Source organism: Oryzias latipes, chromosome 10 (assembly GCF_053564925.1).
Source record: "Oryzias latipes strain Hd-rR chromosome 10, Olatipes_Hd-rR_3.1".
Taxonomy (NCBI): domain Eukaryota; kingdom Metazoa; phylum Chordata; class Actinopteri; order Beloniformes; family Adrianichthyidae; genus Oryzias; species Oryzias latipes.
Window position 1 is genome coordinate 18,437,146 of NC_136246.1, and position 27,350 is coordinate 18,464,495.

Below are 27,350 nucleotides of genomic sequence, written 5' to 3' on the forward strand. Positions count from 1 at the left end.
ACAAAGATAAAAAATCTCCACTCAAAACCACCATTTTCATGCCTGGTCAGACACAAGCAATAAACAAATTTGCTTTTTTGTAGGGTTTTGTTGGATCACCTGAAAACCTAAATATGCCCAAATACTTCAAGATTGGTGTCAATTTAAGAACAAAAATATAATTATAAGCATTGAAGATCAAATATAATTAATATCAAAAATGTAAAATTTGCACAAAAAGTTACATATTAGCTTTGTGTTCAATCAAAAAAAAAACACCTGTTTGGTCATGAATTGTTAATTTAAACATTGAAAAAAACCCGCAAAACACAAGATGATATATAACCAAGTCAAACATGTTTAAATGTATCAGCACCAAGGCCAGCGCATTAAATGACTAAAAGAGTGCGTCTGAGAACAGAGTTTTTTTGCTATTGTTTTTTTTTTTTTTTTTTTTTTTTTTTTTTTCCAGACTATTGGAAATCAAAATCTACCCTGTTAAAAATAATTCTTTCATTCACTTCTGGATATTACGCAAAGAGATCATCTTACCTTCTCTGAATTGGGTAAAGTCTGAGTTCTGGTAAAAGTGTCTGCTCCGTTTATACTGATCAGTTCTGCATCTACAGGAGGAAACGGTGCGGGGAAAACCACCACGTCACTCTTGAGTGTGTCTGAACTGAAACACACGTCGTACTGCTGAGTAGCTTTCGAGTAAGACCAGCTCCCGTCAGGGTGGGTGGTGATCATTGGAGCGCTGTATCTGCTGAAACTTCCGTCTGTCCTGTGGCATCTGACAGCCATCAGACTGATGAGACTCAGCAGAAAGATGACGGACACCGACACTATGGCGATCAGCAGGTACAGGTTCAAATCCGAGAAGCTGTCCTCCTTTAGAGGCACGTGTCTGAACGGAGTCTGCATGTCCGCGGTGCTTTCCAGCACCACCACCTCAATAGACACAGTAGCTGACAGAGAAGGTTCTCCGTTATCAGAAACCAGCACCAGCAAAGGGTGACTTTTCAGGTCATTGTCGCTCATTCTCCTCTTAGTCCTGATCTCCCCGCTGCTGGTTCCAATCCTGAACAGGTTGTTTCCTTTGGGCTCAGACAGGTGATAAGAAAGCAGCGCATTGTATCCAGAGTCTGGGTCCACAGCCCTGATCTTTGCAACAAAGTATCCTGCTTCAGCAGAATATGGGATGTTCTCGCTGTTAACGGAGCCGTGCTCAGAGTAAGGAGCAAGAATGGAGGGACTGTTGTCATTTTCATCCAGAACAAAAACGTTCACAGTCACGTTGCTGCTGAGCGGAGGAACACCAGAGTCTGTGGCCTGAACTTTGAACTGGAATGTTTTCAACTTCTCATAGTCAAAAGACTGAAGGCTGGTTATCTCTCCTGTTTTTGAATTAACATTTATAATGGATGATGTCAGAACATTCCTTTGAGAACTTTCTTGTAATTTGTAATAAATGTTTGCGTTATTTTCCAGATCAGGATCAACAGCTTTTATTTTAGAAATTATTGAACCCACTGGGCTGTTTTCTTTAACATAAACATTAATGACAGGCTCAATAAATTTGGGGGCGTTGTCATTCACGTCAGCAACCTGAACAGTAAGAACGTGGATGCTTGACAGAGGCGGGTTCCCCTCATCTGTAGCCCTAATGGTGACATTATAAACAGAAATGTTTTCTCTGTCCAGAGGTCCGTCTACAACTAGAGAATAGTCATTTTTGTAGTTGGACTTGAGTTTAAAAGGTGCAGATCCAACGATAGTACATTTAGTTACACCATTACTTCCAGCATCTTTATCACTCACTGTCATAAAAGCAACAATGGACCCCACCTCTGCGTCCTCTTTTACTGGAGTCATCAATGGCGTCACAGATATTTCCGGTGCATTGTCATTCTCATCAATTACCTCTATCAATAACTTTGCTTGGGCACTCCGTGGAGATGTTCCCCTATCTTTTGCTTGAACTCTCACTTCATAAGCTGGAGTTTCTTCATAATCAATGTTACTTTTCACTGTTATTTCACCCGTTTCTGAATTGAGATCAAATATTTTTGATGGATCAAAATTCCCTCTTTTAATAAAGGAATATCTTATTTTACTGTTTATTCCTTCGTCTAAATCTGTGGCATTTAAAATCTGTACTAACGTTCCAGGAGCAGCGTTCTCTTTAACACGCACTTTATAAAGTGATTTACTGAATGCTGGAACATTGTCATTAACATCAATTACATTCACATTTATTTGCAGTGATCCTGATCTGGAAGGTTTGCCTCCATCTACAGCTGTTAGGACCAGGGAGATCACGGACTGCTTTTCCCGGTCCAAGGCTGTGTTTAACACCAGTTCGGCCGACATACCGTGATCTCCACCGCTCTGCACGTCAAGAGAGAAATGTTCATTCTGACTCAGCTTGTAGCTCTTTACGGAGTTGCTTCCCATGTCCGGATCGACTGCAACCGGCAGGAAATACCGCTCCCCTGTTAATGACGACTCAGAGATGTTTAGGAAAAAGATAGATTCCATGAAAGCAGGAGAGTTGTCGTTAACATCTACAACGTTAATTTCTATCCGATGTGCTGTCATTGGATTATTTAGAACCGCTTGTATTGTTAACAAGCATTTTGCCATGTGCGGACAAAGCTCTTCTCTGTCTATTCTGTCGTGAACAACGAGGTTTCCTGTCTGCAAATTAACGTCAAAATATTTCTTACTGTAACTCGAAACGATACTTAAATCCCTTTGATATAAGTCCTGCACTTTGATGTTCAAATCCTTAGCGATATTGCCCACCACGCTGCCTTTGTTCACCTCCTCGGAAACCGAGTAGGAGAAATGCGAAGCAGAGCAGTCCCACAGACAAAGAAGCACAACAATGCATATCCACACATATTCCTCTCGTCGTCGAGAACACATTTTTGATGCATCCGAAAAGCTCAAAGCATCTGATCTAACATCCACAGGAAAAATAGTCCCCGGTTGTCGCAAAGGCTCCGCTTTACTCTGAAACGCCGTCGGCGAGTGTGGTAACGTGGGTTTTAATGATTCTCTTTTTTTCATATGACAGAAGGAGGAGTTAAGATTTTGCTCTGCATTAAATCCACGGTCTCGTGCGACATCGTGTGGTGCTTTATGACTTTATATTCAAGAATAGACTCTCCAAAATCGGCATTGGCTTGACAATTTTTTTCTATTTCGTTTTATCCTAAAAAACTCATGGAAAGAAATACTTTCTAAAAATCCTCATATTAACATTAATATAGGTTCATTGTGGGATTTTAAACAAGTATGAAAAATACGTATACATCAATTTCTATTTATTCCCAAGACATGCGCAGCACCACGGACAGCTCTTTATACACCTCTATTTATAGCAAAACGTGAAGCAAAATTCACAAAAGCAACTTAAAATTGTATTTTGTTAGGTTATAAACTTACTTTTTGTAGAGCAAAGACTACATTTGATGACGAAAATAGTTAATTCCATAAGACAGTATGAAATGAGGAGTAAACATTTTATAGAAAAACGAAAAATTAGATAAATTGTTGTAATGGCTATTTTGGGTGGAAAGACTAATGCCAAAAACTAAAAAAAAAGGCAAATTAATTCATATTAAAATAGAAAAAAGTACATCAGCTATCTAATTTGCTCTAACATGAGGAATTAAATTGCAAATAAATTTAGCTTTTCTGCAACTACTCATAAGCATTTAAAACCACACATAATTCAACAAACCAACCCTATTGGGGAGCCAAAACACAATGCAATCAAATGAGAATGAATCCAAACACGGGTGGTTATGGTTACAGGAGCTATTAAAACAAAGGTAGAAATCTGTCTAAAAAGCAGAACAAATATGATATGACTCAGCCCCAAGGCCAGTGGAAAAACAACAAAACCAGCTCCTCATATATATATATATATATATATATATAAAATACATCCGTGTTTTTTAAAATGCACGTCCACAGATATTTCAAATTCGTCATGAACCAAACTGGCAGAAAAAAAAAATAATCATACAGTCTTTTATCTGACTAAAGATTTAAATCGCCTATATCATGCAAAAGAAACGTTTTTGAACTTCCCCGTTTATTACGTGTATTCGTCAGTATGAAAAAACCCAAAGCGATATTTTGATTTATTCACGCCTTGAGCATTCCTTTGAAAACACCAGCTCTGATCACCAGTCTTTCCCAATCCACGAAAAGGAGTGGGTTCTCACATTGTAACGAGTAAGGAACGGCCCCTTCCAGAAAGAGTCTGAGCTCCCAGCACCTCCCCCAGGCTAACAAACACGTCTTCTCCGCGGTTTTCGCGCGTTGGCTTTTACATCTTTGCAAGATTTCGGATGTCATTTGTTTTCGTGGGAGAAACAGAGACACGCTGCCGAGGCCGGCTATGGGTTGACGTCATGAAATGGGTGGCACCCACAAGATGCGAAACCCGGAGCCTCGGAGATCAAGGCGCCTTACTACAGGATAGAAACATGAGCTGCGAGAATAATTAATGTTTTATAATAAATCATTCTGTGTGCCAAAGGCAATTTACTATCATATAGACATAATGTACCTTTAAAGGCTGAAAAAACACGATATAGGCCCTTTTACTTAAAAAAGACATTAACAAAAATTACCCAAACTAAAAAGAAAAAAAAAGAAGAAAAAAAAACAGGGGAAATTTTTGAATTTTACTCTTAACTTTTAATACTATTAAAATGTCTTACCTTCTCTGAATTGGGTAAAGTCTGAGTTCTGGTAAAAGTGTCTGTTCCGTTTATACTGATCAGTTCTGCATCTACAGGAGGAAAAGGTGCGGGGAAAACCACCACATCACTCTTGAGTGTGTCCGAACTGAAACACACGTCGTACTGCTGAGTAGCTTTCGAGTAAGACCAGCTCCCGTCAGGGTGGGTGGTGATCATTGGAGCGCTGTATCTGCTGAAACTTCCGTCTGTCCTGTGGCATCTGACAGCCATCAGACTGATGAGACTCAGCAGAAAGATGACGGACACCGACACTATGGCGATCAGCAGGTACAGGTTCAAATCCGAGAAGCTGTCCTCCTTTAGAGGCACGTGTCTGAACGGAGTCTGCATGTCAGCGGTGCTTTCCAGCACCACCACCTCAATAGACACAGTAGCTGACAGAGAAGGTTCTCCGTTATCAGAAACCAGCACCAGCAAGGGGTGACTTTTCAGGTCATTGTCGCTCATTCTCCTCTTAGTCCTGATCTCCCCGCTGCTGGTTCCAATCCTGAACAGGTTGTTTCCTTTGGGCTCAGACAGGTGATAAGAAAGCAGTGCATTGTATCCAGAGTCTGGGTCCACAGCCCTGATCTTTGCCACAAAGTATCCCGCTTCAGCAGAATATGGGATGTTCTCGCTGTTAACGGAGCCGTGCTCAGAGTAAGGAGCAAGAATGGAGGGACTGTTGTCATTTTCATCCAGAACAAAAACGTTCACAGTCACGTTGCTGCTGAGCGGAGGAACTCCAGAGTCTGTGGCCTGAACTTTGAACTGGAATGTTTTCAACTTCTCATAGTCAAAAGACTGAAGGCTGGTTATTTCTCCCGTCTCTGAATTAACATTTATAAGGGATGACGTCAGAACATTCCTTTGAGAACTTTCTTGTAGTTTGTAATATACATTTGCATTATTTTCCAGATCAGGATCAACAGCTTTTATTTTAGAAATTATTGAACCCACTGGGCTGTTTTCTTTAACATAAACATTAATGACAGGCTCAGTAAATTTGGGGGCGTTGTCATTCACGTCAGCAACCTGAACAGTAAGAACGTGGATGCTGGACAGAGGCGGGTTCCCCTCATCTGTAGCCTTAATGGTGACATTATAAACAGAAATGTTTTCTCTGTCCAGAGGTCCGTCTACAACTAGAGAATAGTCATTTTTGTAGTTGGACTTGAGTTTAAAAGGTGCAGATCCAACGATAGTACATTTAGTTACACCATTACTTCCAGCATCTTTATCACTCACTGTTATAAAAGCTACTACAGCCCCCACCTCTGCGTCTTCTTTTACTGGAGTCATTAATGACGTCACCGATATTTCCGGTGCATTGTCATTCTCATCAATTATCTCTATCAATAATTTTGCATGTGTGCTCCTGGGAGATGCGCCCCTATCTTTTGCTTGAACCCTGATATCATAAGCGGGAGATTCCTCGTAATCGATGTTCCTTTTCACTGTTATTTCACCTGTTTCTGCATTTAATTCAAACAAATTTGATGGATCAATATTCCCTCTTTTAATAAAGGAATATGTTAGCCTACTGTTTATTCCTTCGTCTAAATCTGTCGCATTAACCCTTAAGACAATTGTTCCAGGGGCAGTGTTTTCCTTAACACGCACTTTATAAAGTGATTTACTGAATGCTGGAACATTGTCATTAACATCAATTACATTCACATGTATTTGCAGTGATCCTGATCTGGAAGGTTTGCCTCCATCTACAGCTGTTAGGACCAGGGAGATCACGGACTGCTTTTCCCGGTCCAAAGCTGTGTTTAACACCAGTTCGGCCGACATACCGTGATCTCCACCGCTCTGCACGTCGAGAGAGAAATGTTCATTCTGACTCAGCTTGTAGCTCTTTACGGAGTTGCTTCCCATGTCTGAATCAGCTGCGATAGGCAAAACGTAACGCTCCCCTGTTAATGACGACTCAGAGATGTTTAGGAAAAAGATATTCTCCATGAAAGCAGGAGAGTTGTCGTTAACATCTACAACGTTAATTTCTATCCGATGTGCTGTCATTGGATTATTTAGAACCGCTTGTATTGTTAACAAGCATTTTGCCATGTGCGGACAAAGCTCTTCTCTGTCTATTCTGTCGTGAACAACGAGGTTTCCTGTCTGCAAATTAACGTCAAAATATTTCTTACTGTAACTCGAAACGATACTTAAATCCCTTTGATATAAGTCCTGCACTTTGATGTTCAAATCCTTAGCGATATTGCCCACCACGCTGCCTTTGTTCACCTCCTCGGAAACCGAGTAGGAGAAATGCGAAGCAGAGCAGTCCCACAGACAAAGAAGCACAACAATGCGTATCCACACATATTCCTCTTGCCGTCGAGAACACATTTTTGATGCATTCGAAAAGCTCAAAGCATCTGATCTAACATCCACAGGAAAAATAGTCCCTTCAAAGAGAAAGCGGTTGTCGCAAAGGCTCCGCTTTGCGCTGCAACACCGTTCGCGGGTTTTGGTAAGGACCAATGTGGGGTTTAATGTTTCTCTTTTTTTCATATGACAGTAGGAGGAGTTAAGATTTTGCTCTGCATTAAATCCACGGTCTCGTGCGACATCGTGTGGTGCTTTATGACTTCACAAATGCAAGAATAAACTCTCTAAAATGTGTAGTGGTCTTGTTTTTTTCCATTTGGTTTTTGGCTTAAAAAGAAGTAACAGTAAAGGTACTTTCTAAAAAAAGCCTTATAATAATCATAATATAGATTAATTCTGCCTTTTTACCGATACGTTTGAGACATAAGTTTATAATAATTAATTCTATTGACAAGCAATGGCGCAGCACCACGGACAGTTCTTTTACCACTATGCAGCAAAACCTTATTTTCATGAAGCAAAACTCAAAAATGCAGCCTCAATTTATATATTTTCAGTCATACCCCTAATTTTTGTAGAGCAAAGACTACATTAGATGGTGAAAACAGTTTTTTTCCCTGATAAAGGAGTGGATGAAGAGTAAAATATATGCATAAAATGGAAAATTAGGTAAATTGATCTATTGACTACTTAAGGAAGAGAAGACTGATGCCAAAGATAAAAAAGGTAAACGTTTTCAAATTAAAATAGAAAGACATACATCAACTATACGATTTTATTTAATGGGAGGACATAAAATGCCAATTGTTGGTGATTTCTGTAACTTCTATTAATCATTTCAAACCACAAATTAATCAACAAACAAAGCACAGATGTGTGGGAAACGTAATTTAATAAAATAAGAATGTATCCAAACACAATTACCGTAATAAAAATTAGTTACTAAAACAAATGAAATCATCTGTCTGAAAATCATGCGAACAAAGATAATACCATTCAGCACCAAGACCAGCAAAATTTACTGTAAATAATACTAGCTCCTTAGAACAACTTACAATTTTTCAAGTACATTAGTGTTTTCTATGGTAAACCTGCACAGACATTTAAATTTCGTAATTAACGAAACTACTAGAAAATAATAATAATACACTAATTTATGACTAAAGACTTAGAGGGCTTGTCATGCAAAATCATCTTTCTTTGATCTTTTGTATAATAATGTCCCATCCTCACTATAAAAACCCCAACATGACATTTTTTCAGTTCACTCATTTTTTAGCATTTCAGAAAACCTGTGCTCTGAGCACCAATCTCTCTCAATCCATAGAAAGGAGTGCTATCTCACTTTGTGTAGACCAGTGAGAACAGCGCCGGAGGGTCTGAACTGCCAGCACCTCACCCAGGCTAACACACACATAAACACACTACTTTCTGAACAAAACTAACAGTAATCCTTAAAAAAAAATATTCTTTAATATGCACAAATGCATATCGATCTTTGAAAAAGGTCAGATGTTGTTTGTTTTCGTGGGAGAAACTGAGACACGCTTCCGAGACCGGGTATAGGTCAACGTCATTAAATGGGTGGCACCCACAAGGAGCGAAAGCCGGGGCATTAGAGATCAAGGCGTCTTACTTCCGCGTAGGAAAATGAGCTGCGAAAATGACAAATGTTTTATAATAAATCGTTCTGTAGTGGGCCAAAGTCAACTTATTATCAAATATATGGCTTACTCTAAAACACTTGAAAAAACACGATATAGGCTCTTTACTAATATACATATACACAAGTTAAACAAACAAATACAACGGATGGACATTACGGTTTTTTTCCTCACTCTCACCGTAAACACAATTAAAAAAATCTTACCTTCTCTGAGTTGGGTAAAGTCTGAGTTCTGGTAAAAGTGTCTGCTCCGTTTATACTGATCAGTTCTGCATCTACAGGAGGAAACGGTGCGGGGAAAACCACCATGTCACTCTTGAGTGTGTCTGAACTGAAACACACGTCGTACTGCTGAGTAGCTTTCGAGTAAGACCAGCTCCCGTCAGGGTGGGTGGTGATCATTGGAGCACTGTATCTGCTGAAACTTCCGTCTGTCCTGTGGCATCTGACAGCCATAAGACTGATAAGACTCAGCAGAAAGATGACGGACACCGACACTATGGCGATCAGCAGGTACAGGTTCAAATCCGAGAAGCTGTCCTCCTTTAGAGGCACGTGTCTGAACGGAGTCTGCATGTCAGCGGTGCTTTCCAGCACCACCACCTCAATAGACACAGTAGCTGACAGAGAAGGTTCTCCGTTATCAGAAACCAGCACCAGCAAGGGGTGACTTTTCAGGTCATTGTCGCTCATTCTCCTCTTAGTCCTGATCTCCCCGCTGCTGGTTCCAATCCTGAACAGGTTGTTTCCTTTGGGCTCAGACAGGTGATAAGAAAGCAGTGCATTGTATCCAGAGTCTGCGTCCACAGCCCTGATCTTTGCCACAAAGTATCCTGCTTCAGCAGAATATGGGATGTTCTCGCTGTTAACGGAGCCGTGCTCAGAGTAAGGAGCAAGAATGGAGGGACTGTTGTCATTTTCATCCAGAACAAAAACGTTCACAGTCACGTTGCTGCTGAGCGGAGGAACACCAGAGTCTGTGGCCTGAACTTTGAACTGGAATGTTTTCAGCTTCTCATAGTCAAACGACTGAAGGCTGATTATTTCTCCTGTTTCTGAATTAACATTTATAATGGATGATGTTAGAACATTCCTTCGAGAACTTTCTTGGAGTTTGTAATAAATATTTGCGTTATTTTCCAGATCAGGGTCAACAGCTTTTATTTTAGAAATTATTGAACCCACTGGGCTGTTTTCTTTAACATAAACATTAATGACAGGCTCAGTAAATTTGGGGGCGTTGTCATTCACGTCAGCAACCTGAACAGTAAGAATGTGGATGCTGGACAGAGGCGGGTTCCCCTCATCTGTAGCCCTAATGGTGACATTATAAACAGAAATGTTTTCTCTGTCCAGAGGTCCGTCTACAACTAGAGAATAGTCATTTTTGTAGTTGGACTTGAGTTTAAAAGGTGCAGATCCAACGATAGTACATTTAGTTACACCATTACTTCCAGCATCTTTATCACTCACTGTCATAAAAGCAACAATGGACCCCACCTCTGCGTCCTCTTTTACTGGAGTCATTAATGACGTCACAGATATTTCCGGTGCATTGTCATTGTCATCGATTATTTCAATCAGTAATTTTGCATGTGTGCTCCGGGGAGATGTTCCCCTATCTTTTGCTTGAACTCTCACTTCATAAGCTGGAGTTTCTTCATAATCAATGTTACTTTTCACTGTTATTTCACCCGTTTCTGAATTGAGATCAAATATTTTTGATGGATCAAAATTCCCTCTTTTAATAAAAGAATATGTTATTTTACTGTTTATTCCTTCGTCTAAATCTGTGGCATTTAAAATCTGTACTAACGTTCCAGGAGCAGCGTTCTCTTTAACACGCACTTTATAAAGTGATTTACTGAATGCTGGAACATTGTCATTAACATCAATTACATTCACATGTATTTGCAGTGATCCTGATCTGGAAGGTTTGCCTCCATCTACAGCTGTTAGGACCAGGGAGATCACGGACTGCTTTTCCCGGTCCAAAGCTGTGTTTAACACCAGTTCGGCCGATACACCGTGATCTCCACCGCTCTGCACGTCAAGAGAGAAATGTTCATTCTGACTCAGCTTGTAGCTCTTTACGGAGTTGCTTCCCATGTCCGGATCGACAGCGAGCGGACATAAATACCGCTCCCCTGTTAACGACGACTCAGAGATGTTTAGGAAAAAGATAGATTCCATAAAAACAGGAGAGTTGTCGTTAACATCTACAACGTTAATTTCTATCCGATGTGCTGTCATTGGATTATTTAGAACCGCTTGTATTGTTAACAAGCATTTTGCCATGTGCGGGCAAAGCTCTTCTCTGTCTATTCTGTCGTGAACAACGAGGTTTCCGGTCTGCAAATTAACGTCAAAATATTTCTTACTGTAACTCGAAACGATACTTAAATCCCTTTGATACAAGTCCTGCACTTTGATGTTCAAATCCTTAGCGATATTGCCCACCACGCTGCCTTTGTTCACCTCCTCGGAAACCGAGTAGGAGAAATGCGAAGCAGAGCAGTCCCACAGACAAAGAAGCACAACAATGCGTATCCACACATATTCCTCTTGTCGTCTAGAACACATTTCTGATGCATCCGAAAAGCTCAAAGCATCTGATCTAACATCCACAGGAAAAATAGTCCCTTCAAAGAGAACGCGGTTGTCGCAAAGGCTCCGCTTTGCTTCGAAACACCCGTCTGCGTGTGTGGTAACGTGGATTTTAATGTTTTTTTTCATATGACAGGAGGAGGAGTTAAGATTTTGCTCGGAATTAAATCCACGGTCTTGTGCGACATCGTGTGGTGCTTTATGACTTTACAAATGCAAGAATAAACTCGAAAATCTGCATTGGCCTGACCTTTTTTTTCTATTTGGATTTTGCCTAATAAAGAAATAGAAAAAGGTACTCTCTAAAAAAGCCTCATATTAATTGTAACGTGGATTAATTGTGCTTTTTTTTCCGAGAAGTTTGAATCATAAGCGTACATCAATACAACATACGACTTTAAAAAGCGCAGCACCATGGACAGCTCTTTAACCACAACATGTAGCAAGACGTTATTTTCAATGAGCAAAACTCACAAAAGAAACCTCAAATTGTATATTTTAACTCATAACTCTCCTTTGTTTTAGAGCAAGTACTATATTTGATGGTTAAAAGAAGTTATTTTCCTAATAAAGTGCTGGATGGGGAGTAAATTATGCGCATATAAACGAAAATATAGGTAAATTCATGCATTGGCTACCTAAAGAAGAGAAGACTGATGTTAAAAAGGTAAATGTATTCATATTAAAATAAAAAGACATACATCAACTCTACGATTTGCTTTAACAGGAACATAATGCAGATTGTTAGGGATTTCTGCATCTTTTCACAAGCATTTAAAACCAATCATTATTAATAAAACTGAGCACCGCTGTGGAAATCTAATCAAAAACACAATGCAATAAATGAGTGTGTATCCAAACACAAATGGTTACTGTAATAAACAGGAGATTCTAAAATTAATTAAAACATCTGCCTGAAAAGCACGCGAAAAAACGATTCAACATGAAGGTCAGCGAGAAATATAAAAGTACCAGCACCTTAGAACAAGTTACAATTTTAAAATTCATCTGTGTTTTCTGTGGTACACATTCAAAGAGATTTAAATTTCGTAATTAGCCAAGCTAGTATAAAAATTAATCGTACAGTCTTTCACAAGACTAAAGACTTAAAGGGCCTATATCATGCAAAACAAACTTTTTTGAACCTGTACGTTTATTACGTGTATTACTTAATATAAAAAGCCCAAACAATATTTTGATTCATTCATGACTTATTGAGCATTTCTCTGAAAACACCCGCTCCGAGCACCAGTCTCTCTCAATCCAAGAAAAGGAGTGGGTTCTCACATTGTAACGTAGATAAGTAAGGAACGGCCCCTTCCTGTAAGAGTCTGAGCTCCCAGCACCTCCCCCAGGCTAACAAACACGTCTTCTCCGCGGTGTTAAAGCTGGTTGGCTTTTACATCTTTGCAAGATTTCAGATGTCTTTTGCTTTCATGGGAGAAACAGAGACACGCTGCCGAGGCCGGCTATGGGTTGACATCATGAAATGGGTGGCACCCACAAGGTACGAAAGCCGGAGCCTCGGAGATCAAGGCGTCTTATTTCAGTATAAAAACATGAGCTGCGATAATAACTAATGTTTTATAATAAATCGTTCTGTGTGCCAAAGGCAATTTACTATCATATGAACATATCTTACCTTTAAAGGCTTAAAATATAGGCCCTTTAAAAAAAATAAAATGAAAAAAACATTAAAAATAGTTACACAAACTAAAAGAGAAATAAAGCAGGGGACATTTTTTTCATTTCACTCTTAACTTTTAATACTATAAAAAATCTTACCTTCTCTGAATTGGGTAAAGTCTGAGTTCTGGTAAAAGTGTCTGTTCCGTTTATACTGATCAGTTCTGCATCTACAGGAGGAAACGGTGCGGGGAAAACCACCACGTCACTCTTGAGTGTGTCTGAACTGAAACACACGTCGTACTGCTGAGTAGCTTTCGAGTAAGACCAGCTCCCGTCAGGGTGGGTGGTGATCATTGGAGCACTGTATCTGCTGAAACTTCCGTCTGTCCTGTGGCATCTGACAGCCATCAGACTGATGAGACTCAGCAGAAAGATGACGGACACCGACACTATGGCGATCAGCAGGTACAGGTTCAAATCCGAGAAGCTGTCCTCCTTTAGAGGCACGTGTCTGAACGGAGTCTGCATGTCAGCGGTGCTTTCCAGCACCACCACCTCAATAGACACAGTAGCTGACAGAGAAGGTTCTCCGTTATCAGAAACCAGCACCAGCAAAGGGTGACTTTTCAGGTCATTGTCGCTCATTCTCCTCTTAGTCCTGATCTCCCCGCTGCTGGTTCCAATCCTGAACAGGTTGTTTCCTTTGGGCTCAGAAAGGTGATAAGAAAGCAGTGCATTGTATCCAGAGTCTGGGTCCACAGCCCTGATCTTTGCCACAAAGTATCCTGCTTCAGCAGAATATGGGATGTTCTCACTGTTCACGGAGCCGTGCTCAGAGTAAGGAGCAAGAATGGTGGGACTGTTGTCATTTTCATCCAGAACAAAAACGTTCAAAGTCACGTTGCTGCTGAGCGGAGGAACTCCAGAGTCTGTGGCCTGAACTTTGAACTGGAACGTTTTTACCTTCTCATAATCAAAAGACTGCAGTGCCACTATATCTCCTGTTTCTGAGTTGATATTTATTGCAGATGATTGTTGAGTATTTGCTAAAGAATCCCCTAACAAACTGTAAGTTATTCTTGCATTGACATCAACGTCCGGATCAAATGCACATATCTTAGAAATAACATACCCTGCAGGACTATTTTCTTTTACATAAATATTAAAAGCAAGACTTCCAAATCGAGGTGCGTTATCATTAATATCAGCTATTTGAATTGTAATAATTGTTGTGCTGGATAATGGGGGACTTCCTTCATCGGTCGCTGTAATAGTGACATTGTAAACTGAAGTATTTTCTCTGTCTAAAGGTCCATCTACTATCAAAGAATAATCATTTTTGTAGTTTAATTTTAATTTAAAAGGTACAGACCCAGACACTTCACAGTTTACCGCTCCGTTTTCCCCCCCATCTTCATCACGCATAGTTAATAACGCAACTATCGTTCCTAATTCTGCGCTTTCTTTTATGGGTGTCATGAGTGATGTCACGTGTATCTCGGGTGCATTATCATTTACGTCAGTTACCTCTATCAACACTTTAGCATGTGCAATACGGGGAGACGCGCCTTGATCCTTTGCTTGGACTCTTATTTCATAAGCATGCGTTTCCTCATAATCCATGTTTCCCCTCAGCGTAATTTTCCCCGTTTCGGAATCAAGATGAAAAATATCAGCAGGATTGAAATGACCTCGTTTTATAAACGAATATAGAACCTTGCCGTTACTGCCCTCATCAAAATCGGATGCATCTAATTTGATGATCTCCATTTCTGGCGTGAAATTTTCACTAACTTTAACTTTGTAAAGAGATTTACTAAAAGTCGGGGTATTGTCGTTTGCATCTATAACATTTACCCGGATCTGCAACGTTCCAGATCTGACCGGTTTTCCTCCATCGACAGCGGTCAGAATTAGTTTTAGGACAGGCTGCGTCTCTCGATCCAAGGCTTTATTGAGCACCAACTCAGCAGACACGCCGTGTTCACCGCCGCTCTGCACGTCAAGCAAGAAATAATCGTTTGGATTCAGTTTGTAGCCATTTACAGAGTTCCTGCCATCATCTGCGTCCTCCGCTATGGGCAGGAGGTAACGCTCTCCCGGAGCCGTAGATTCAGAAATATTTAACAAATAGACCTGCTCACTAAAATCTGGCGAGTTATCATTTACGTCTAAAATATTGACTTCTATACCCTGCGCAAACATGGGATTGCTTAGTACAGCCTGCACTCTTAGCGAGCATTGTTCCATGTTTGCACAAAGCTCCTCTCGGTCAATTCTCTCATCGACAAACAGATTCCCGGTCCTCAAATCAACGTCAAAGTATTTCCTGCTGTAACTCGAAACAATGCGTATGTCTCTGCTTTCTAGTTCTTGAGCATTCAATTTTAAATCCTTTGCGATGTTTCCCACCACGGTGCCTTTGTTCGCCTCCTCGTTCACTGAGTAAGACAACTGCAGAGCGAAGCACTCGCCGAGACAAAGCAGCACAGCAAAATAAATCCAAATAAAATCCATGTTGACAAGCAACAAAAAATCGTGAATGTCCTTCAGTACGATTTAATCCAGCTCTGGTTGTAAATCCGTTTGTAACGCCATTTTAGGCGCTGAAATCAGCTTTCCTCTACACAGCACAAAAAACGTCTCTGAAATAAAAGTGACCAACGAGGGATTTTTTTCTCATAAAAGGAGGAGCGGTAGACAATTAAAAAATGCACGGTCTGCAACGACACCTTGTGGTATTAAGAGAGTATGCAATGATGAGAGAAAAAAACACTTTAATAACTGGAAATTGTAAAATAATCTCTTTATTTTAGGCATTTGACTGTTCTCACTTTGTTAAATTCTGTCATTGTTTTAATTGAGTCATTCATTCAAGAATATAGTAAAAAAAAAAACCCAGAACAAGCTGCAGAACGTACTCTATGTTTCAAATAAATCGAAATAACGAATTATCAAAAAGAAAAGAAAAGAAATAACAAACCATGGAAGTTTACTGCAGAACCATGGACAGCGATTTATATCCTGAGGCAGAATGTGCGTTGTTTTGTGTTTTGTGGCAGTAATCTACTATTTTTCATTACATAGTTAATACGAATGCTAAGGGTGATGATGTGTTGAAAAACTTGTCATTTATATTTATGAAAAAGCTACAAGACAGTTTTTTTCAGTGTTCAAAATTACAGAGCTCCATCTTCTATATGGTTGGATTTTTGATTGAAAGGGGAACATCATACATATTTTAATATTTTTTGTGTCTTTATTTTTCTGTTCTTGTATTTTATAATAAATTTTTTCCATTTTGCAGTTTTTAATTATTTTCTACTGCACCAAAATGTATATGAGAGCAGAAAATCTGTAAATTGTGCACTGAGTTTCAGATAAATTAGTTTCATTTACAAGCCAAAGTTTGAGTCTTGTCCCATTTTTATTGTCTATCAACTTTATAACATTTAGTTTACTGTCACAACTCTACAGTAACTATCTTTTTTGAAGTGAATTGAAAAAAGGAAATCTAAATTTAATTGATATGCTACTAAAACAGAATTTTCCAAAATATATAACTAAATAACATAAAAATAATTTGAAGCATTGTATCAAAATAACGTGCTTACCTTGTCTGAATTGGGTAAAGTCTGAGTTCTGGTAAAAGTGTCTGCTCCGTTTATACTGATCAGTTCTGCATCTACAGGAGGAAACGGTGCGGGGAAAACCACCACGTCACTCTTGAGTGTGTCCGAACTGAAACACACGTCGTACTGCTGAGTAGCTTTCGAGTAAGACCAGCTCCCGTCAGGGTGGGTGGTGATCATTGGAGCGCTGTATCTGCTGAAACTTCCGTCTGTCCTGTGGCATCTGACAGCCACCAGACTGATGAGACTCAGCAGAAAGATGACGGACACTGACACTATGGCGATCAGCAGGTACAGGTTCAAATCCGAGAAGCTGTCCTCCTTTAGAGGCACGTGTCTGAACGGAGTCTGCATGTCAGCGGTGCTTTCCAGCACCACCACCTCAATAGACACAGTAGCTGACAGAGAAGGTTCTCCGTTATCAGAAACCAGCACCAGCAAGGGGTGACTTTTCAGGTCATTGTCGCTCATTCTCCTCTTAGTCCTGATCTCCCCGCTGCTGGTTCCAATCCTGAACAGGTTGTTTCCTTTGGGCTCAGAAAGGTGATAAGAAAGCAGTGCATTGTATCCAGAGTCTGGGTCCACAGCCCTGATCTTTGCCACAAAGTATCCCGCTTCAGCAGAATATGGGATGTTCTCGCTGTTAACGGAGCCGTGCTCAGAGTAAGGAGCAAGAATGGATGGACTGTTGTCATTTTCATCCAGAACAAAAACGTTCACAGTCACGTTGCTGCTGAGCGGAGGAACTCCAGAGTCTGTGGCCTGAACTTTGAACTGGAACGTTTTCAATTTCTCATAATCGAAAGATTGCATAGCCATAATTTCTCCAGTTTTTGAATTTATATTTAAAATTGATGAAATTTGAGTTTTCCAAGAATTACTGTCAATTAAGAAGTATGTCAAATCTGCATTGTCATCTATATCTGCATCATGCGCTGTTACTTTGGTTATTACGTTTCCCACTTGGCTGTTCTCTCTCACATATACATTCATCGCACCTTCTGGAAAAGTGGGTGCATTGTCATTTACATCAGAAACTTGTACGTTGATTACTGCAGTGCTTGAGAGGGGTAAACTGCCTGCATCAACAGCGGTGATTGTAACATTGTATTCTGCCACTGTCTCTCTGTCAAGCAACCCATCAACTATTAGAGAGTAATAGTTTTTGTAATTAGTAGTTAATTTAAAAGGGAGGATATTTTTGATTTTACAAGTAGTAATTCCATTCTGTCCTCCATCTTTGTCAGTCACAGTAACCAAAGCAACAACGGTTCCAATCTCTGCTTTTTCCTTAACTGGACTCATCACGGATGTTATGGAGATTTCTGGTGCATTGTCATTCATATCAACAACTTCTATCAGCACTTTAGAATACCCACTCCGGGGGGAGCCTCCTTTGTCAGATGCTTGCACTCTTAATTCATAGGCATTGTTCTCCTCATAATCTAAACGATTCTTCAGAACGATCTCACCGCTCTCTGGCACCACATAAAATTTTTCATGAGAATCCACATTTCCTCTTTTCATTAAGGAGTATTTAATTTCCGCATTTGACCCCTCATCCAAGTCTGTGGCATTCAACTTCAGTATGGTTGTGCCAACTGACTCGTTTTCACGGACACTCACTTTATAAAGCGGCTTGCTAAATAAAGGCGTATTGTCGTTAACATCCACAACGTTAACGATAATTTGCATGTTACCAGAGCGCGCAGGTTTTCCTCCATCTACAGCAGTTAATATCAGTCTCACATTAGGTTGTTTTTCTCTATCTAAAGCTTTCTGTAACACCAACTCTGCAGACAAACCGTCTCGACTTGTACTTACATCTATGGAGAAAAACTCATTTGGACTTAATTTGTACGTTTTCACTGAATTGATGCCTGTGTCGGCGTCATGTGCAGCAGGGAGGGGGTATCTCTCCCCCGCTGAGGAGGACTCAGAAACGTTAAAAACGTGTATTTGCTCCAGGAATTTCGGAGCATTGTCGTTAATGTCGAGAATATTGACCTCAATCCGATAAATATTCATGGGACTGCTAATGAGCCCCTCGATATTTAAGGAACACTTGTGTGTATTAGGGCAGAGCTCCTCGCGGTCGATCCGTTCATTTACGAACAAAGCGCCTGTTCTTAAATCCACTTCGAAATATTTCTTACTGAGCAAAGATACGATCCGAAATCCTCGTTCCTCCAGCTGTTGTGAAACAATGTTTAAATCCTTTGCGAGATTTCCTATCACTGTGCCTTTGTCCACTTCCTCGGAAACTGAGAAGGACATCTGAGCGGCAGACCAGTCAAAAAGACAAAGAAGAATGGCGAGAAGCATCCTGGCTGCTTCGTTGAAGTCCCGTCTATTTATATTTCTCTGAAATGTAAATAAATCCAAGGGAAATCAGTCATTATTTCCTCTACATCAAGACCGTTTAAAATAAAAGAAAAAAACAAGCTCAACAAAATGTGAGATCTGACGAGGTCGTTTCCGCGGCGAGAACAAGCGGAACGCAGGGACTGGTTCCTGTTTCATATTCAGAGGAGGAGTTTGGGGTGGTTGTTAAAAAAAGCGTGAATATGTGGTCTCGAGTGACATCTTGTGGGTTATGATGTCACAGACTTCACATCAACATTTTCCTATCAGATAAAACTAAAAACTTAATACATGATTTACTGCGGAGAGTAAGGACAAACAGGAAACGTACAGATATAGTTATGTCAATCCCCTTTTTGCTAGATGGTCAAGTCAAATGTAATATTAAATAGTGCAAAATCTATAAATATGTTCACAAAAATACGCTTTAGAGTCGGCTAAATTGATCTATTATTGATAATGCTTTGTACGGAGTTATGCAAGCATGGACGAAAGAAAGAATGACGTCAAATGCACTAGTGGAAGACAAAAACAATATTGAATTTATGAAAAAACATATAATATTTCATAGTTAAATAAATGAATAACATATTCTAAAATAAAGTTCAAAATGATACCATCCAGACCAAGAAAAGAACAGAAAAACATCTGAATGAACGGGACAATTGAATTTCCTTAAATCAGCACCAAGGCCAGCGCTCTCGCATGAAAAAAAAAGAAAATTTGATGTCTCTTTTAACCAAAAAGAATTCGACGGAGTTTTAGGGCCACCCAAAAAAAAGTGAAATTACGAGATTTTATCTCGTAAATTTAGGAGACAAAAAGTCGTAAATTTATGAGAAAAAAAAATGTAAATTTGCGCGATTTTAAGTCGTACATTTATGAGAAAAAAACTCGAAGATTTAGGAGATTAAAGTGGAAGTGTGCATATGAGAAGCAGGTGAAAGCCGCGCAGCAGCAGAGCGGATCGCCTAAACTTTGTTGAACGGGTGAGCTGAATGTTTATTGATAACGTTCCAAAAGTCTGGAAGCTCATTAGTTTGATTTATGATTTATTAAAGGTTTATTTTGGTTGGTTTGAAGGATCTCAGCAGCCCGAAGCCGTCGGGTATCCCTGCAGCTGTTCGCTTCCGTCTGAGGAGGAGCAACACCTTTTGGCCTTTTCAACGTTATGATGCCATAGCATTATACCGTTGAAAAGGCCAAAAGGTCTGTCTGTCTGAAAATAGTCTGTTATAATATAGTATCATAGACTATTTTCATTCCTCTTTATTGTTTTATGCTGAAACGGGACGCTTCATCTGGAGTAGGGGGCGTATGCAACACTGTTTACTTCCGCATTGGTGTTCGGTTGACAGGTTCATGACGTAATGAGACAGATGAACTACAGGTTGTGTGAATGAAAAGGAAGGAAGGTGAAGAAAATTTACATTTATGAATTTAAAATTTGCCAAAAAATAATAATGTATGTTCTAATGTTTGTTTGAACATGTTTGCATGCTCTCCCCGTGCGTGGGTTCTCTCCGGGTTTTCCGGCTTCCTCCCACCGTCCAAAAACATGCTTCTTAGGTTAATTGGCATTGGCAACTCTAGATTGTCCCTATGTGTGAGTGTGAGAGTGAATGGGTGTGTGTTTGTGGACATTCTACCCTGTGACAGACTGGTGACCTGTCCAGGGTGTCCCCTGCCTTCGCCCATAAGTGGCCGGGATTCGCTTTGGCAGCCCCGTGACCCCGAAAGGGAAAACGGTTAAGAAAATAAATGAATGAATAATAATGGATGATCCCCTGGCACATCTGAAGTATATTTTGTAAAATTGTGTTTTGTATTGTCCTTCCGTTTTGTACAATAAAAGAAAAGAAAAGTGTGAATAAAAAGGAGAATAAAGGCTGCAGCGGTTCTCTACACCCAAACGTGTCTCTGATCTCCTTATCATATGAATCTCTGCTTTACCGACACCGAACCCCGGAACGACGGCTCCACTGACAATAAACTGATTTTGAGTGATCAAAAGGTTCAGAATCTTTGTTTTAAACTATAAGCCGAAAAAAAATCTTCACAAACGGCTCTGCATATTTCATCTTCAAACTAGGCTCAAATTAACAGACAACTTTGGTGTTTTCTCCTTGTTAATCTATGACTTTTTTCTCGTAAATTTACGAGTTTTTATCTCCTAAATTTACGAAATAAAATCTCGTAATTTTATTTTTTTTGGTGGCCCTAATACTCCTTCGTAAGAAGAATATGTTTCATAGATGTGTCATTTTAATAGATGTTAAAATAAAATAAACAAACACGTATAAAGGCAATAAAAGTCACTGCACTTTAAAAAAATGAATGATCTGATAGAAACCCAACCAAGCAAAAGTTTCATGTTCAGTTTTGAGCCACAAGATTGTCTTACCTTCTCTGAGTTGGGTAAAGTCTGAGTTCTGGTAAAAGTGTCTGCTCCGTTTATACTGATCAGTTCTGCATCTACAGGAGGAAACGGTGCGGGGAAAACCACCACGTCACTCTTGAGTGTGTCTGAACTGAAACACACGTCGTACTGCTGAGTAGCTTTTGAGTAAGACCAGCTCCCGTCAGGGTGGGTGGTGATCATTGGAGCACTGTATCTGCTGAAACTTCCCTCTGTCCTGTGGCATCTGACAGCCATCAGACTGATGAGACTCAGCAGAAAGATGACGGACACCGACACTATGGCGATCAGCAGGTACAGGTTCAAATCCGAGAAGTTGTCCTCCTTTAGAGGCACGTGTCTGAACGGAGTCTGCATGTCAGCGGTGCTTTCCAGCACCACCACCTCAATAGACACAGTAGCTGACAGAGAAGGTTCTCCGTTATCAGAAACCAGCACCAGCAAAGGGTGACTTTTCAGGTCATTGTCGCTCATTCTCCTCTTAGTCCTGATCTCCCCGCTGCTGGTTCCAATCCTGAACAGGTTGTTTCCTTTGGGCTCAGACAGGTGATAAGAAAGCAGTGCATTGTATCCAGAGTCTGCGTCCACAGCCCTGATCTTTGCCACAAAGTATCCCGCTTCTGCAGAATATGGGATGTTCTCACTGTTAACGGAGCCGTGCTCAGAGTAAGGAGCAAGAATGGAGGGACTGTTGTCATTTTCATCCAGAACAAAAACGTTCACAGTCACGTTGCTGCTGAGCGGAGGAACTCCAAAGTCTGTGGCCTGAACTTTGAACTGGAATGTTTTCAACTCCTCAAAATCAAATGACTTTAGGCTGGTTATCTCTCCTGTTTCCGAGTTAATTGTTACCAATGACGTCATCTGCGCTTTTACGTTAGGGGTTTTAATTAGCTGGTATGTTGATTTGGCGTTTTCGTCTAAATCTGCATCAACTGCTTTTAGTTTATACATTGTTGTTCCGATTGGACTATTTTCTTTCACGTATACATTGATTTGAGAATCCAGAAATCTGGGAGGATTGTCATTAACATCTGACACCTGAACAGTTATGATATGCGTGCTAGAAAGTGATGGCGTCCCGTCGTCTGTCGCTAATAATGTAATGTTATATTCTGAAACAGTTTCTCTGTCAAGAGAGCCACTAGTTGATAAAGAATAATAGTTTTTGTAATTCGATTTTAATTGAAATGGAACAGAATTCATGATCTTGCAGTTTGTTTTTCCATTTTTGCCCCCATCTCTGTCATTAACTTGCACCCTTGCCACAGCTGTGCCAATTTCAGCGTCCTCACTCACAGGACTCATAAGTGACGAAACTGAGATGTCGGGGACATTATCATTGACATCAATTACTTCAACTAAAATTTTACTATGCGCACTGCGGGGAGGATTGCCTTTGTCCCGTGCCTGGACACGAATCTCATATGCCTGAGTTTCCTCAAAGTCCAAACTGCCTTTGACCGTAACCTCCCCGGTCTCATTATTCAGGAAAAATGTGTCGTCTGGACTTAAACGCCCCTTTTCTGTAAACGTGTAAACTACCTGTCCATTAACGCCTTCATCTAAATCAGAAGCAGCGAGCCTCAGTAAAGTTGTGCCCAGAACTGCATTTTCCACCACTTGCACTTTGTAAAGAGGATAACTAAAAGCAGGGGAATTATCATTTACATCCAGGACATTCACTTTTATTAGTAAACTGCCTGTTTTTGGAGGCTTTCCTCCATCAAGCGCCGTGAGAATGAGTTCATAATGCGGCTGCTTTTCCCGATCTACCACTTTCTGTAGAACTAATTCAGCAAACACGTTCTGCTCACCGGTGCTCTGTACATCTAAGGAGAAATGCTCATTTGGGCTCAATTTATAAGTCTTCACCGAGTTAATTCCAACATCTGCATCATGGGCTCTCGCCAGAGGATATCTCTCTCCAACATACGAAGATTCTGAGATTTCCACTGTTGTTACTTCCTCCACAAAAGCTGGCGCATTGTCATTAATATCCGTTATCACGACTTCGATTCTATGCAGACCTCGGGGGTTGCTCAGACTGGCCTCTATGTTTAAGGCGCACTTTAGCATATTAGGGCAAAGCTCCTCACGGTCTATTCTGTCGTTAACGTAAAGATTCCCGGATTCACGATCCACTTCGAAATATCGTTTTAAATATCCAGATTTGATCTGAAGACCCGAAGTCTGGAGCTGCTGCACACTGAGATGCAAGTCTTTAGCGAGACTTCCTACCGCGGTGCCTTTGTCCACCTCCTCCGCGATGACATATGATATTTGAGCCACGGAGCATTCGCAGAGACAAAGAAGGATGACAAATAGATTCCAAATATGATCCCATAGTTTCCAAAAAGCCATTGCTGTTAAAGGAAAATGTCTGGGTGCTTAATATTTCCTCATCCAAAGAAAAAAAGATTTCGCCACATCTCCATTCCGTGAAAAGCTCCTTCCTGTTTGAAGCTTTGCTCGCATGTGAGATCTTCACAAAGCAACGGACAAATGATGACGTTTATGTTTGGTCACGAGAGCAATTTACAAACACGGATTCTATGGTCTCCAGCGACATCTACTGGCGTATTAAGAAACAATTCAAAATAATAGTCAACAATATAAAAAAATTGCTAGAAACATTAATATTTTTGTCAATAAAAAAATGATAATAATAATATGAATAACATAATTTTTTTTGACATTATTTCGGACTGCCTCACCAGTATGTACGTCTGATATACTTTCAGGCTTTCACATAAATATATGTATATCAAATAAATATTTATGACAGGCACCAAAGCCCCACAGAGGGTGTAAACAGAGCAAAGAGGACAATATTTTTAGCAACATTGACAGTGTATTTATGGCAGGTTGAGAAACAACAATTTTCCTCATGCTATGCAATAGGCAACAAGTAGTTTTTTTTTATTTAAAAACTCTAACATAACCTATATAAGTTCAATAAGTTGACCCCAAGAGTCTTAGTGAACAAAATTTTATAGCACATGCACATCAACCTCCTCAACCATATTATTGTCATTATTTTTTGATTTGTTTTTTGTTTTGCCTGTTAGTAGTAAATAACAAATACTTTTATATCACTTAACTAGATTCTTGGAAGACAAAATAGCACATTGCTGTCACAGTACCATTCACCAAACACAAACACATTTAGACACTGATGGCGGCTCTGCTGCTCAATTTTGGTGCCAACCTATAACCACCAGTAGCAATTTGGGGTAAGATGTTTTGCCCAAGGACACTACAACACAGGTGAGCAGACCAGAAACAAAACTGGTGATCTTCCAATCAGACATTGACTGCTCTACCTCTACACAGAGGCATCGTCCTATTGAGACAAGCAAGTAGCTTACCTTCTCTGAGTTGGGTAAAGTCTGAGTTCTGGTAAAAGTGTCTGCTCCGTTTATACTGATCAGTTCGGCATCTACAGGAGGAAACGGTGCGGGGAAAACCACCACGTCACTCTTGAGTGTGTCTGAACTGAAACACACGTCGTACTGCTGAGTAGCTTTCGAGTAAGACCAGCTCCCGTCAGGGTGGGTGGTGATCATTGGAGCACTGTATCTGCTGAAACTTCCATCTGTCCGGTGGCATCTGACAGCCATCAGACTGATGAGACTCAGCAGAAAGATGACGGACACCGACACTATGGCGATCAGCAGGTACAGGTTCAAATCCGAGAAGCTGTCCTCCTTTAGAGGCACGTGTCTGAACGGAGTCTGCATGTCAGCGGTGCTTTCCAGCACCACCACCTCAATAGACACAGTAGCTGACAGAGAAGGTTCTCCGTTATCAGAAACCAGCACCAGCAAGGGGTGACTTTTCAGGTCATTGTCGCTCATTCTCCTCTTAGTCCTGATCTCCCCGCTGCTGGTTCCAATCCTGAACAGGTTGTTTCCTTTGGGCTCAGACAGGTGATAAGAAAGCAGCGCATTGTATCCAGAGTCTGCGTCCACAGCCCTGATCTTTGCCACAAAGTATCCCGCTTCAGCCGAATATGGGATGTTCTCGCTGTTCACGGAGCCGTGCTCAGAGTAAGGAGCAAGAATGGAGGGACTGTTGTCATTTTCATCCAGAACAAAAATGTTCACAGTCACGTTGCTGCTGAGCGGAGGAACTCCAGAGTCTGTGGCCTGAACTTTGAACTGGAATGTTTTTAGTTCCTCATAATCAAAAGACTTAAGGCTGGTTATTTCTCCTGTTTCTGGGTTGGCACTAATCATTGTGGTTAGAAGTAAGGAACTTGTGTTTGTAGCCAAAACAGAATAAGTTATCTTAGCGTTGGTGTCTACATCAGCATCAATTGCTGACACCTTTCCAATAACTCCTCCTGTTTTTCCATTTTCGTTTACATAGATGCTTATAAAAGGACTTGGGAAATGCGGGGCGTTATCATTTACATCTGACAGGTAAACAGTTACCACAGAAATATTTGAACGAGCAGGTCTACCTTCATCACTAACTAATATTGTGACATTGTACTTTGAAGTAACTTCCCTGTCAAGCTTTCCATTAACAACTAAAGAATAATAGTTTTTATAGTTGGTGTCCAGTCTAAAAGGGACATCATTTAAAATCTCACACTTCACTTCACCATTTTTACCACTGTCTTGATCTAGAACCGACACCAGGGCTATAGCGGTTCCAACATCAGCATCCTCATTCAGTGTAGAGAGAAGGGACGTCACGGTAATTTCTGGAGTATTGTCGTTAACATCAATAACTTCAACAAGCACTTTACTATGCGCAGACATGGGAGGCTGGCCTTTGTCTCTGGCTTCTGCTCGGATTTCAAATGCTTTTCTCTCCTCATAGTCTATTTTGCCTTTTACTGAAATAATTCCTGTTTCCGGGTCAATTTGGAAAGCATCCAAAATATGGTCCTGATCTTTGCTCCTCAGAGAGTAAACTATTTCACTGTTTGTTCCGTCATCGGCATCTGTCACATTTAATGTAAATATTTTTGAGCCAACTGCAACATTTTCCAGTATCTGGATTTTGTAAAGGCTGCTGCTAAAGATTGGTGCGTTATCATTGGAATCCAACACATTTATATTAATTTCGGACGTGCCTGATTTTGGCGGAGACCCCCCATCCACTGCTGTAAGTAAAAGTTCTATGTTTGCTTTTTTCTCACGATCTAAAGCTTTCTGTAGCACTAATTCTGGAGAAATAGTATTTCCTCTTTTATGTGTCACAAGGTTAAAATATTCGTTTTGACTGAGCTTGTAGGCACTGACGCCGTTTTTACCCACATCGGCATCGTTTGCCTCTGATAAAGCGAACCTAAATCCCGGTATTGTGTTTTCTGCGATGTCCAGTGTTTGTAACTTTGTATTAAAGGACGGCGAATGGTCGTTCACGTCTTTAATTTCTATCTCCACTCGGTATAGTTTCAATGGATTGTTTATCACAGCCTCCACAGTAACAGAGCATCTGGGCTCCTCCGCACAAAGCTCCTCTCGGTCGATCCGCTCGTTAACAAACAGGAATCCGGTTTTTAAATTGATTTCAAAATACTTCTTTTTGGATGCTACTATTTGGAACAATCTGGTCTCTAAATCCTGCACATTGAGGCTTAGATCCTTTGCGATATTCCCGACATTAGTTTCAGGGTTTACCTCCTCCGACACAGAATAGGCGAGCTGCACCGACGCCGCTCCCGAGTTACAATCCAGCAACGCGAGCGCAAGACATGTGAAAAGCAGCCTGCAGCGGCTGAACAAAAACATAATTCCTTCAAATAGAGGTCGCAGATGAAATCCGTCGTTTTGATGATTTGGGGAAGATAAAAGTGATGAAATCTAAAGAAGAATCTTCGTGTTTGAAGACACAAACTCCAGCCGTCGCTTCCACCTCTCTCTTTGTGCAGAAAATCACAGCATTTACGCTTTTACTCAGGGAGGAGCTGCAACATTTCTGTGTCACGGTCT

General features: G+C 40.5%; 1 protein-coding gene and 2 pseudogenes across 36 annotated transcripts in view; all 3 read right to left on the reverse strand.

The window, feature by feature from the left end:
• LOC101161365 (protocadherin alpha-C2) overlaps nucleotides 1–27,350 on the reverse strand; it is a 177,133-nt gene that overhangs the window by 39,229 nt on the left and 110,554 nt on the right. For 2 of the 34 annotated variants that reach the window (XM_078954185.1, XM_078954178.1), the window contains exon 1: nucleotides 532–3,924. The exons of 27 other annotated variants lie outside the window; for them this stretch is intronic. In XM_078954185.1, coding sequence (XP_078810311.1) covers nucleotides 532–3,054 — 2,523 coding nt within the window. In that variant the 5' untranslated portion in view covers nucleotides 3,055–3,924. Of the gene's footprint in view, nucleotides 1–531; nucleotides 3,925–4,721; nucleotides 7,322–16,598; nucleotides 19,107–21,384; nucleotides 23,900–24,770; nucleotides 27,293–27,350 lie in introns of those variants that run through there. 5 more of the 34 variants (XR_013658552.1, XM_078954184.1, XM_023959162.2 and 2 more) reach the window with 5 other exon arrangements.
• On the reverse strand, nucleotides 7,956–11,484 carry LOC111948003 (protocadherin alpha-2 pseudogene; annotated as a pseudogene). The gene has a single exon (XR_013658557.1). The product of XR_013658557.1 is annotated as a protocadherin alpha-2 pseudogene (transcript).
• On the reverse strand, nucleotides 7,956–15,637 carry LOC144994878 (protocadherin alpha-8 pseudogene; annotated as a pseudogene). The gene has a single exon (XR_013658553.1). The product of XR_013658553.1 is annotated as a protocadherin alpha-8 pseudogene (transcript).